General features: G+C 40.2%; 1 protein-coding gene across 1 annotated transcript in view; it reads left to right on the top strand.

The window, feature by feature from the left end:
* Positions 1-2,166: 2,166 nt before the first annotated feature.
* The window catches only part of cunh21orf91 (chromosome unknown C21orf91 homolog), a 16,361-nt gene continuing 4,181 nt past the window's right edge, over positions 2,167-14,346 (top strand). Inside the window, 4 exon segments of the mRNA XM_020612389.1 lie at positions 2,167-2,297; positions 3,711-3,844; positions 13,444-13,659; positions 13,662-13,937. Coding sequence (XP_020468045.1) covers positions 3,718-3,844; positions 13,444-13,659; positions 13,662-13,937 — 619 coding nt within the window. The 5' untranslated portion in view covers positions 2,167-2,297; positions 3,711-3,717.

Raw genomic sequence — 14,346 nt, 5'->3', positions numbered from 1 at the left:
GCTACAAGCCCAGCCTTTGCCTGCAGCGACCTGCAGGGTGTGCTCGACAGCTGCAGCCCCAGCCTTTACCTGCATACCCTGCCAGCACCCTGCAGATCCTCCTCCACCAGCAGGGTGTAGCAGACAGCTATGGTGCCAGCCTACACCTCTAGCCTCTGCCAGCACCCTGCATGCTCCACCTCCACTGACAGTCTGGCTGACAGCTGCAACCCACAATCAACTGCAGCCTCTGCCAGAACACTTCACCTGCAGGGTCTGGCTGACAGCTATGGTGCCAGCCTACACCTATAGCCTCTGCCAGCACCCTGCATGCTCCACCTCCACTGACAGGGTCTGGCCAACAGCTGCAGCCCCAGCCTCTAACTGCAGCCTCTGCCAGAACACTGCAGCCCCAGCCAGCAGGATGCAGGTGGAGAAGGAGCCTCCAGATTGGGCAGTTAACTGTAGTTCCAACCTGCTGCACCTAAACCTTGTCCAGCCACCTTCTTTGAGCTTTGCCAACTGTCATCGTCCACCTATCATCTCTGTCCACCAGAAAACCAAAACTCTACCAATTACAACTAATTAAAATTTAACATGTTTGTAAAATTTAGATTTTTTTTTCTCATGAGACAGTTTTCATTTTTAGCTTTTTTCTTACACTTTATCAGATATTTTTAATGAGGAAAGCTAAATGGCATGAGGAAGATACTGTGATGTAAATGTGTATATATGTAATAATTAATGTACTACATTGTAAGATGGCCACCCTCTTCTCTTTGACATAAAGATTGCAAGTTGTTCAAACATAGCTATATTAATGATTGGTTTTAATGTGAAAGGCTCAGTTGCAGCAACAAACCAGCCAGTGTTAGGGTTTCAACAACAGTGGATGTTATTTAAAACCTTGAACCTTTAGTGTCGATCACTACAAAGTGACATACAGTATGTTAACATGTCTTCCTTACCTGTGGAGCCGTTTGCAACTGAGCTTTACTACACTAATCAAATTAACTTGTTTCAAAATGTTGTTGCCTTGTAAGTACACTTCTAAGCATAAATTGTATAAATAATTTTTTTGAAACATAATTTACTGATGTGGTTTATTTGAAAGTGGTTACAATTGTGCACAGTGGCTATTTTATTGTAGTGAATTACTATTTTGTGCTGTAGTAACCAAACACAATACATTTGATTTGAAGCTCTGTAGATGGGCAGGGAGCTACACAGTGTAACATCCCAGCTATTTCACTGACCTCACTGGATGACACCAATGAAAATTTGTGAAGTACACAGAGCAAAGGTTGTCTTATATCTGTACTGTGGTGGATGAAGTACTCAGATTCTTTACTCAAGTAAAAGTACCAATACCACAGTGTAAAAATACTCTGTTACAAGTGGCCGTCCTGCATTCAAAATGTATTTACATAAAAGTACAAAAGTATTAGCATCAAAATATCTAACATATCAAAAGTAAAAGTGCTAATTATGGAGATTAACACATTTCACATTGATGTATTTTATATTATTCAGTTATAATTGCTGATGCTCCAACCACCATCTTCAGTGACGAGTTCCAGCCCCAGACTCCACTTGCAGTTTCTAACACCGATCATGGCAAGGCTATTTATAGAGCACATTTTCATTCACAAAGCCAATTCAGAATGCTTAACCCAATGCATAAAACAATAAAATGAATATACATAAAACATTAGACTGCAAATTAGATTGAAACATTAAATGTCAATTAAAAGCAAGGACTATATGACAGCATGTAGCAACATACAAGTGTAGGTGCCCAGTCTGAGTCGTCTTGAATAAATGCATACATCCTGTTGGGCTACAGCTAAGATAAATAGCCTCACTGTCGCTGTAGTCTAGACCCCAAACTCTTTTCTTTTTCGTTTTATTTAATGGAAAACTCTTTTCTCTATGGAAATATTTTCGATATGGAAATATTTTCTTGACGCCAGGAAGACTTATCTTGATTTTATCATAGGGGTGTATCCACAGCTACTAATGTCAGAGGTGGCTTGTGTAATGACATAAATGTATTTCCATGAAAGTTGGAGCATTTGTATTTGTATATAAATAATAAATATCTGTTGTTTATCTTTTGTTGGGAGCAGATTGGTCATTAATTAAACTAGATTATTATGATCACCCCTTACATAAACTATTGGGTCATTCCACTGAGAGAGGAGCGAGGTTCCTGTAGCTTTTCCGAATTTGCCGTGACGCGCACTGTTGTCTAATGTTTGTGTGCCCACTGTGACGAAGGAGAACTGAGGTGTGCGAATATAATATTTACCATAAAGGTGAGTTTCACTAAGGTGATGTCCTAAAATGTTGGTGACGCTCATATTGTGTCGGATGCCTCGCCGTTACACAGCATCAAATAACGGTCACGAATCAGCCTGACCAGAGTACTAGGGAGGGTGTCAGTGTGTCGTTAGCTTAACTTCTTGTTAGCATGCTTTCCTTTAACTGTATGTACAAAGGCACTCGGGTTACTGCAAACTGCTTCGAGCCGAAATAGCGTTCAACAGGCATTAAGGCATTTAAACAGCGAACAAGGAGAAATTTAAGAAATGATTAAGGTTAACTGTATATGTAAATCCAACCGGGTGAAAAGTTCAAATGGAGCTTTCGCCCGCTGTTCTGCTAACTGGCTGTTCTTCTAAATCTCCGTTGTGTGTCTTCAACGTTAGTTTAATACTGGGCAGTGTTATAAGTTAGTGTCTTAACTTTATTTTGTAGGCTTGGTGCTCTGAAAGTTCGTAAATAAGGACGATGTAAAGTACAATCAAGGAACTCTTTCAGGTATTGTGGTTTGTCTGTGCTGCCTCTGACGGGGAAGCAGAGCTCTCCGTGTGACTCGGGTCTGTCCTAACCCGTGCTTCTGACCTTCTGACCTGCAGCATCCTTTACATTAGTATCTGTGATATGTCATGAGACAATGTGCCAGTATGTTTTGTTTTTACAATCTAGTTTTACTTAAAAGACTTGGGTAGAGAAACTTTATACTAGAATCCCTTGTAGATGCAATAAACAGTGCAGTGTTGCATTTTCAGATTAGCGTTTCTTAAATGAGTTGGAGAGAAATTGTCTCAACATGATGTTGCCACATTTTCACCGTTTTGTGCAGCTGTACTCTGTTCTGCTCTCTTGACAGTTCAGCCTATGCATTTTAATCTGCTTGTTATTCAGACAAACAAATGATTTCCAGAGCTAGTTTTGAGTATTTGTCAGTGTAAATGTTTGCACTTGAATTTACTTCCACAGGAGCAAGACTGGGGCATTTGATTGTGTACACACTACACAGATTCACACAACAGTTGCAGTTTTATGACAGCTAATGTTTGGATTGTTGTTGTTTCTCTGCAGGAATGATATTAGATTGTGTTTAACACTAGTGGAGCCAATAGCAGCATAGAGATTAGATAGAGACTGTGCTGTTCAATCTAAAGGTAGCTGTACCATTTTATGATCTTATGTGGTAATTTATTCATAACATTGCTGAACAACATCTTAAAAAGGACACTGCCTCTTTTATTGTATTCTGTACCATTAGTAGTATGAACTAGAAATATTCTCCTGTCACTTCCAGCCGGTTTATTAAGTTTATTTGAATGTGTGTGTTTGAATAATTGGCAAAAAAAAGAGATTAGAGCTTGTGCCAGCTGCTGGTATTTAGCCATTTGCTCCTCTTCACTTGTGTTTTTCCCCAGAAGCACTATGGATGAAGAGGAGCAGTTTGTAAACATTGATCTGAATGATGACAATATCTGCAGTGTCTGCAAGCTCGAGACGGAAACAGGGACCTTATCTTTCTGCCACGTCTGCTTTGAGCTCAGCATTGAAGGTAAGAAACATGGTTGGGGGTGAAGTTTCCTTCTTTGATTACCAGAGTAAAGAGAAAACAAAGTGATGTGGAGGGAAAAAGTGAGCTCTTCACTCTTTGTAACAAGTATTAGCTCTCCATGTTTTTGTTTTTTGTAGCTCTTGAGCATACACACACATTCTCTGATGTGTGTTCGATTGGATTCAGAATTAAAATGGATCTCCAGCAGGTTCACTGGTTAATTCCATACAGAGGCAGTCCTGTGTAGATAGATCAGCACTGGTCTTAGGTGCCAAGAGTCTGCAGTATTTGGATCACACAGTAACTCACTTTTGCAGAAACATCCAGTGTTTTTGATCATCAGGTCCATCACAGGACAAATGCACCAGGACCTGTGCAGCCTGAGAACCATTTGAATTTACTGATGCCACATTCAGTTTCCTTTCATAAACACTTCTTTTATCCTCATCAGGAACAGTGTGGAAGATGTACGTGCAGGGTGATGGGCCTGTATGACCAAAGCTCTCTAAAGCACACTGCTGTGATTCTCTTGTCTGATGTGCCACTCTAACTCAAGAGCACATGTTTGAAGTTTTTCATCGCTTAATTAATGAGTGGCTTATTTGAAGAAGAATCAGAAGGGGTTAGATAAGCCTCCTCTCCTAGATCCATACAGGCTCTTTTCTGCAGTGGAGGGTGTGTGTTTATCTCTGCACAGTATTCTGTTATGGTGAAAGCAAACTGGGTGTGTGAGTGCTGATTAGTCACCATGCTCTTTGTGGACTCTAATAAGAGTTTTCAGTCAGTCTCATACAAGCATTATTAGTTGGCACTGTAAGTGCTTGCAAGCTCATCAGTTTTCATTGAGCAGAAGAATAACCTAATTATGGTATAAGGATGCTTCCTGGGTTTGCTGGGAGATAAATAAAGGAATATCAGAAGCCTAAATATAATTGGTATTGTAAGACTTTCTACTTATTAAAAATAAAATGCTTGCTTTATTTAATAAGAAGCATGTATATGAGTACTTGCTTTATTTTGCTTCCACGTTGCTCCCTTAGCTGCTACAGTAGATGCTGTGATCACTATAATCCTGTTCAAACGTATGGGACCCTGAATGTGTGGGGGAAAAAAAGGATGACCCTGCTTTAACTCATATTTTGACATTCTAGAAAAGCAAGGGTTGCTTTGGTTCAAGTGGCGTGTCCATGCTTGCTCTGTTTAGTGATTCAGGAAATGCGTATGTTAGATTAGGAAAAAATAGTTGGTTGTGCCGTTGAGTAAGTCTATTCCCAAAGCTTTTTATTGTTTAGGCAAAAGGTACCCATGGTAGTGGTTGTGTCAGACAAGACTGCATCAATAGCAGTGTGTGCTGTGGGTTTTGGTGTAATCTGTGTGTGATTGTTATGTAAGTGTTAGGCCTGGGGCAAGAAGGGCTACTGTATATGTGAAGGTGGTGGGTTTGCAGACTGTTGCAGACAGGCACATGTTTCTGATGCAGCTGAGCATTATCATTAATGGAAGGGAAGCTTCCTAAGCTGCATATGGCTACTTTAGGTACAGCTTATAGGAAACTAAGGCCGTGTGCCTGCTGACTGCTCATGTAGACTTAATGGCCGCACTACTCATTCATCCTCTGCCATCCTTCATAAAATGAGAACAGTCCAGTAACCACACATGTAGACAGAATGTATACAAATGTGATGTGGAGGGAATGGTCTTTGTCTCCTGTTGTGCACCCTAACATACTGTCCTAGTGATTTTCTGTCTATATCACGTTTATGTCAAGGGTGAACTGCTGCAGCAGAATCTTCTTTGCCTTCTTGCAAGAAGCATTAGTAGCAGAATCGCTTCTGTTTTTTTGTTTTTTAAACCAGGATATATCATGGATGTACATATCACATTGGCTTCATACATAAAGGCTGTCTGCATTTGCTACTTTATATACCAACTGAGTTATTTAGGAAATTGTCATCACCACAAAGATTAGTTGCAATGCCCTATTTCTTCAATGAGCCGCTACATGATGCAACAAAATGTCTGTATTATAAGGTTGCATATAAAAAGAAAAGTAATTTAACATGATTTCTTGATCTAAACAGGGCATATTTGATTTTCCTCATTGTGAGGAAGGCTGATCCATCCAGCATGCTTTATTGAGTTGCTGTTTTGGACATTAAACTCACACACACTCAATATTCACGTGTGGCTGTGCCTGCCTTATCATTAAAAGATACTTTTGATGCTGTGGGCCTTACCAGAGAGAGCTTAAAAAATGGTAAAATGGGAGCAGCAGTTGCTGAAATATCATGTTTTTAATCTTTAGTATGGGATAAGCTCCAAAAACTTTGGATTCTACATTTGTAACCATGATGGAGCTTGATAGCATTTTTCATTAGACCACCTCAACACCTAAATGCCTTCTTTTAAACTCCACACTCTGTTTATAACTCGGGCTTTTAAATCTCAAGCTTGGGCTTTGCCTTACATTTTTAACAAACTGATTAATACTGCCTAATGGTGAGTAAACTAAACTCAGGTCAAAACAACAGTGTCCCTCTAAAGTCTCTACAGTTTTATTTTAAAATCAATTTGAACACATTATTGTTGGTGCAGTGACACTAAGCCCTAACTGGTCCCTGCGGCTTTGTTGTAGCATAGAGCAGTTCCCTGTTGTGGGTAACTGCTTATACTTAAGTATTCATTTCCACCCATGACCTTCCCAAGTTCTGCTCTGAGGTTTGCATGAACTGAGCACTGAGCACAGTTCAAAGCAGCATAAATGTTCAGGAAGTGCAGTGTTTGCTCTAGCTCCAAGTGGTTGTTTCCTGAGGAAACTGCCTTAGCCTGTTTGTGCTGGTTCCATCAGAACATACTGAACAGAAAATTGTCTTATTTATATGTTGCTCAGCCTCCACCTAACTGGGTTGTTCTCGCTTTAAGATCTTTCCTTTCTAGTTTTTTTAATATTGCTCCATTTGAGTACTGCACATGGGTGTACAGCCTCGAGTGTCAACACAGTAGCAAGCTACTGCATTCCCACACCTAGAGCCAGATCAGCCAGTCTGCAGTTCCTGTTTATTTTCTTGGGAGGTGATGACACTGTTTAAAGCTAAATGATTTGTTGCCCTAAACCCAGACCACTGGTACCAAAGATGATCAGACTGTGGTTCTGTATGCAAACCAAGAGAGCTTCACCTCCCATCCTGCTGAGGCTCACACAGTAGTAGTCTAGAAACTGCATAACCTAAAGAAAATCCTGTAATCCGAATGTGCACAGCATAAGAAGTCAGATATGTTTACTTGTTTGTTCTTTCTTTTTTCTTTGCATGGGATAGTGCACATTAATCAACACAGCATTAGTAAAAAGATGACATTCAGTCATATCTTTCAATGAGAGAAGGTAGTTGGCTCGCAGTCATCTATACTGTACTATACTTTACTATATTTTGCCAATATCTATTGATTCTCCTGTCAGTCAAAACACCAGTAAAGTTATGTTAACAGAAACATTCAGTAAGCTAGTGGGAGCAGTTAAAATTTAGCTTTCTCTCTCTCCTCTAAGTATTCAGCCAAATTAATTTACTATCAATAACAGTATCACATGCTCATCAGACTTTACTGTTTGCATCTGATTGCTTAGTGCAGCATACTTTAGACCAGGCAGGGCTGTTGCTAATGACCTGGCCTTACTGGATGTGACCAGCTGTGCTTTGTAAACACCTGGGAAATCTGAAACTACCTATTTAACTTTTGTAACTGCCAGCCTCTCAAACTGTTTTAGTCATCTATTGTTTCTTGTCAGACAAAGCGTCTGCTAAGCACTTTTTGTGTAGTTGCTTACATTATGCAGACAGATTTTTTGCTGAGGCCTCGTAATATTACCCGCTGGGTTTGGAGTGAAAACCATTCCTACAGCGACAGGCTAGAATGATGCACTCAGTGCTGATTCTGGTTGTTGCTCTACAGGAGCTGTTGTAGCCTGCTCCTGTAAACAGCCCATTCATGGTTGGTGAACTCTCCACTAGAGTTGGGCAATAATATGGTATTTCAGTATCCCAGGGTATTTAATAATAGCAACGGTATTTTTCAAAATTACCTTCATGAAAAAAATCTGTGCAATGTGCGCTGTTTATCATAAATGCCTGAGTGAGTCGATGTCCAGGCCGCACCACTGCCTGTGTTTGAAGACCAAATTACAGTAATGGCAGAACTCCTGTAAATGATGTAAGGCTAATTTATCTAATAAAGAACCTGTCAAAAAAATGAAACTTGCTAACTAGACACCATACGTCCGTGTCACGTGACAGCTACTTGTAGAGAATGAAGTTGTCCGCATACCGTGTTGAATGTTGGGTATATGCAACATTGTTCATCATAGAGATATACAATACATCTATCTATATGTTAATTTTAATAAACTAAATTCTGTGCCATACAGTAGTGGATACTTCAGCTATGTCCAAATGTCCACTTTGGTGTTGAATCTGAGCACACACAGGACAGAAATTGGTTCAGATGCAGTGTTTTTGTTATCTGCTGACAGCTGCTAGCTAGCGTTACAGTTGGGTGTAGAAGTTTGCACCCCTTTACTTTGAAATGGAGAAAAGTAAAATAATTCTTTCTTTTTTTTTTCATCAACATAATATTTAATGCATGGCCATCTAGTACAACTATTCTTTCATCAACAGAAGTAACAGAAATGGTCAGGGAGTGTATAAAAAGAAAGTTATAGTAAAATAAAGAAAATCATTGTCGGTGCAAAAGTTTCCCTTTATGAAATGTTCTCTAATACTTGGTCTGTCCTCCCTAACTTTCTCCAACCTCTTTGGGTACCGTCTGAGCAGAATTTGTACAATTTTTATACAATCCCTGACGATTTGTGTTACTGAAGGAATATTTGTTAATGAAGGAACATTTGTACCAACTGAATCTGCCTCAAATTTGCTGAGTCCCTCTAATTTAGTACCAAAACTATTTATGTATCCTGGGCTGCTTTCTATGTGAATCTGTCATTGTTTAGAAGAAGTTTATTGTCTTTATTAGCCCTGCAAATAAATAAATAAATTCTCTCAATGGGTTTCTTTATTTTTCAATGTATCTAAAAGTTGTTTTTTTCTCTCCATCAAGAGGGTTGTGAAGCTCAAACTTCTTTATAGTCTAAACTACTGAATGTGATATCTGGGTAATGTCAGCAGCTACCTTTTATAAAGAGAGTTACTTGCAGGATGGTAATTCCGGAGAGCAGCTACACCGAGGAAAGCCCCATATCCCTATTAAATTACCAGTTTACCATAGGTTACATGGTACAGTATGTGCCCTATAAGAAACGCCAGAGGAGGATAAGGGGCAGGATAGACTTAGTTATGTTAATAACACTGCAGTAATCTCACTACTTCTTCTTTTTTTCTTCCTCTTCTTCTTATTGCTATTCTTATTACCTTTTAACCATATTCTTGTTTCTGGTGAATGTTTGCAGACAGTGATGTCTTCATGGTTTTGGTGGTTTGACTTAGCTACAATATGTAACTTAAGGTAGTGCTAGCATGAAACTCCAAATCAATCCATTCTGCTCAGTTTATCAAATATTTGTCATTAGAAATGAGAATGTAACAAAAATCATTGAAAATCTGATTGTTTAGAAAGGTCAATCCTGCTCAAAGTCTTTTAGAAGCTGACATCTCTGCACTGCTACCAGTGCTGTTCAATGAGTCTGGGTCACAGGAGGCTTCAACAGGACCTCTCTGCATTAAGACAGGTTTTGGAGCAGATTTTTGCAACAAAAAGTTACATACGGTAGCCTTAAATTATTTACAGGATAGGTTTTAGTTACGGTCATTTATGTTTTGTTTGTTTTTATAGCAGTCTACTGTATATGTTGTTCATTGTGTAGTTAGTTATGTCTTTCAACATGTGCTGCTGAAATCTCCATGTTACTGGAAACAAGTTGATACAGTAGGTATGTGGTGTGTATGTGTGTAGGTTTCAGTAATCTGCAGGTGTCTTCCAGGCTGAAGCAGATGGTATAGCTGTTGTTCTGTTTCAGTCTGATAAATGTGGTTTCTAACAACTGTGTAATGGCAGCTGGTCTGTAAGTGCAGTTGGCATGTTTTTGAGTTCATTGTTCATTTGAGCTCTGTGTTGTGTCCAAATTGTAAAACCTCAGAGTCTTTATTTGTTATCGAATAAGCTGAACGCCCGCAAACATGTTCTTCTAGGCTGTGCCATGCAGCACTGTTCGACACGTCGCCAATAATGACCACTGGTCCCCAGCACAATCTCTGCAGATCCTCTCTTGTCGTCTCTTGTGTGTCCTCGCCTAGCACACACGCACATTCAGTTCAGAGCAGAACCAGAAATCTGCAGAGGGTCGCTCCACACCAGACAGGAATGTGTTACTTTGTTCACTTTTCTTGAATATAAAACAGAACAGTGCCAGTATTGTGTTTTGCAAACATGCACAATGGCCTGAGTATTAAAACTTTTGGCAGAGTTCTCCTTCCGCGACGGCAGCCACAAGACCAAGTATGCAAGGTAGAACTCTAAGTTATATTTGGGCCATGCTGTGGTCACTAAAAGGTGAGCACAAAGGGGTGTTATCTATACTGCCCAAGAATGATTATGGCTTTTTGTGAAGGTTACCAGGTTTACTTTAGTATCACCAATTTTCCAGCCTAACTGGAAACACCCTTTCTCCAAGTTCCCTTGTTACTGTGTAATGGCAGCTAGTCTTTACATTTTATTGAATGTCATAGGCCTTGTAAAGGTTTTCAGTTCATCTGAAGCACACCTTTAATTCATTTGTGTCAAACCTTGTCAGAGATTATCCAGGTTAGATTTCTGACCTTTCTAAGTTTTCTGACCTTTCATAGTTTATTCATATCAGGAGTATTATTTTTTGTTGTAATGGACCTGTTCCACCTGATTTCTGAATTGACTGAGTCTGGCTCCTGTGAGTCTAGTGGTATACAGTTCTACAGTATAGTATATTTGCTCTCAGTATTAACTGCTCTAAACTATGAAGAACTCAGGCGTTTATGTTTTTACCTTTCTCTTTCAGGCCTAAGCATGTGTCTGTGCTTTGTCTTTGTTAATTATTTCACTGTGAGACAGACCAACCATGACTCCTCTCAGACAGCAGAGCAGGAGAAAAACAACCTCATCAGCTGTCATTAGTGTTGCTGTGTTTAATGCCTCTAGCTGTCACAGCCGAACAGTGAATAGTCTGTCTGCACGTACGTGTGCAGCCATGAATGACAGTAGTGCTAAGCTGCTTAGCTGGAGTGAGGTCTTGAGCGGTGGTGACTGCTCTGGTTCTGGGCCAATGATTTTGCTGTAATGCAAGTGGTAGTCACTGTTTCTGTGGTAGTCCAGAGTCTGATCACATTATAACAGCTGTTTGATAGCCAGAAAGCTCCAGCAACTAATAGTAAAGTATCTGGAGATCTATTGGCAGTTCAGTAATTAGTATTCTCTCACACACACCTCACATAGATTGGTTCCCTCACAAAACATATCCTATGTTAAGGTTGCTCTTTCTAGACACTTGAGGTCAGAACACAAATATACAGAAGCTAAGAACAGATTTGTAATGGTATAAAACTTTCCTATGTACTAAGACATATAAGATCCATTATTACTGACTGTTCTACATTAGTTATGGGATGTTTACTTGATCCTGCAGGCATAAAACAAGTTCTCAACATGTATGGAAAATGACAAAGGACAGAAATACTACAAGGAGATTAACCATAACTCTGAACAAACTGGCTTTTTCTTTTAATTTTTTGTCAAGAGAACACAATTTTGTTTAAATGTTCTAAATCATAGATTTGCCTGAAAGGATTGTAAGGCACATTATATTTTAAAATTGTAGAACTTGATCAGGTAGCCACGCCTCCCTGGTTGTGCCCAATCTCTTCTGAACTCAGCTGCTAATCAGGTACTTGGATGGGAGAAAACCAGGGACCACCAGGTGCAGTGGCTACACTCAGCCATTGGGGTTGCACATGCTAGTGCTCTCTGTGTGCCAGGCATCAGCTGTAAAACCAGTGCCAAATCACATATACGGATTGTTGAGATCTGCTGTGGTGACCCCAAATGATGGGAAGCAGCTGGAAGAACAACAACAACAACATATTTACTTGATCAGAAGAAATAAACACATACATTACAGTCACAAGAAAAAGTAATGGCACTGTTTGACATTTTCTGCATAAATTGGTCATGAAATGTGATCTGATCTTCACTAAAGTCACAAATGCCAATAAACACAATATTTCTATGCTGATAAAACACAGTCATGATCTTTCATGTCTCTAATTGAACACACCCATTAAATGTACAGCGTGATGGTGGAAAAAGTAATGGCAACAGTGTTTTAATAACTGTTTGAACCACCTTTGGCAGCAATAACCTCAAGCCAGCAATGTAGATTAGTTCAGAAGGAATTTTGGACCTCCTCACAGATCTGCTTCAGCTCAGCCATATTCTTAGGACATCTGGTGTGACTGGCTCTCATGACGTCCTCTGAGAGGTCTTTAGAGGCTTCTCTAAAGTCCAAGCAACTTTATTCATTTTTTGTCCTGAAGTCAGTCTGAAGTTAAACATAACACCGGTTCTCTAAACACGTTTCATCATGGACTCACTGTCACTGCACTTTGTGTATTGTTTAGTACCTGTCAGTGAATGACTGCTGGAATCAGCTGTTACAACTCCTGAAATAAAACCCCAACATTTTTGCCTTGTATATGTACCACTTTCAAAAGGCCTTGCAGAGCACACTAAACACAAGATGTGTGTGTGTTAACTATTGTATATGTGGTCTTTGTGATTACCTGTGGTTTCCTGTGTGCTGGTAAAGCTCTGACAGAGACATAGGTAGGTTTACCTCCTAAGTAAATTCTTACATCTATGTGCACAACAGTGACTAATCTCCTCACCTCATGTACAATTTGTCTGTGTGCTGAGAAATGTAGGCTGTGAGAAAACGGCTGTCACACAAGTGTCTGTGCAGCACATGCTCCCTTCAGGCTCATCTGCTGTCTTTTGCACACACACACTTTTCATTCTAGTTCTCTTTCACCTTCAGCTTCCCTTTGTTTACCAAAGTATGGCCCATTTCACTCAGAGCTTACTTTACTTTCCTCTGCGTATGCTAAATTGGTGACCTGTTTTGACTTGACCCAGGAAGAAACCCATGACTTTTCTTTCTTAAACAAACCTGTACTTCAAAAGTAATGTTGTCTTAATCATGTAATCATCAGCCCACATACAGAATTTTTTTTTCAGTTTCCATTTTGATGCTGTGTTTGTACTGATGATTGATTTGTTATCCTAGCTATCTCAGTGCTCTACTGGCTAAACCACTGCACACTAAGCAGCAGTCACTGAGAGACTGCGATAGACTAGCCTGATAGTTTTAGCTTGCTTTCACCCTAGTTTACTTGTATTTGTGAGTCAGTACTCTGTCTCTCACAGATGAGATCACCGCTTTATGGATTCAGAGCCCTGGCTCTTTGAGTTTACTGAATTTGTTTCACTCATAACTGAGACATTTTGTGTGTGAGCATGTTGCCTTAAGTTGTATTTGACTCACTGCTTTTTATCTGTGAATGCAGGTGTCTCCACTGCTACTTTGTTACATTCAAAATCCCTGCGCGGCCACAGAGACTGCTTTGAGAAATGTCATCTCATTGCCAACCAGAAGCTGTCACAATCCAAGGGCTCCCGAAGTGCCTACGAGGGCCTGAAGCTGGCCCTCAGCCAGAAACTGAACCGCATCATCCAGTATGCCCAGAACAAAGACTCTGTCTCCTCCAATGGCCCTAGCAGACGGGGGGTTATAGCCACCAGAGTGGCTGCAAGCAGCTCCCTCAGTCGGATGCCCAGGTGCCCCGCTATACCCCCCGCTGGGACACAGACAAAGCTCCAGGTCTTCCTGACTATGCCATGGGGATGTTGGAGTGCCACACAGTGGAGGAGCTGGGCCTGCTACAGGAGTCACAGTCTGATGCTTGGTCCAGTGACGGCAGGAAACGACTACATAGCCAGAATCAATTGTCAGGAGGAGGACAGACAAAGCACAGACAGCAGGGCCACAGCAGAGATGAATGTGAGCTAAACACTCAGGATAAGCTCTTTGTTAACTGCAGCTTCAGTTTTATCAGTATGTAATGAAAGCACTAGTGAATGTTTGCCATCTTTGGAAGGACGATGTCAACGGAAGTGTATGGCTGCACTCCTCAGCCTCTCTTCTCTTCTCATTCTCAGCCTGTTCAGTATGATCTCTGCTACCCAGAGATTTATAAAACCTCAGGTCACGTATTTGTTAAAAGCCAGCCGACAAAACAGTAACACGAGACCACAAGATCCATTTTTATTTGTTCTTTCTTTTATAATCTTCTTACTGTGGTCTCTCTAGAGAAAAGTAAATTTTCCTCAAACCTCAAAAATACTCTGTCCTTGGTTTTTTTTTCTCTCATCACCACTAAAGCTGCTTATGATTACAGATCCAGCAGGAA

This window comes from Monopterus albus, unplaced genomic scaffold (genome assembly GCF_001952655.1).
Source record: "Monopterus albus unplaced genomic scaffold, M_albus_1.0 scaffold124.1, whole genome shotgun sequence".
Classification (NCBI taxonomy): Eukaryota; Metazoa; Chordata; class Actinopteri; order Synbranchiformes; family Synbranchidae; genus Monopterus; species Monopterus albus.
Note: the sequence above shows the minus strand (reverse complement) of the source record. Positions and strands in the feature narration are given on the sequence as shown.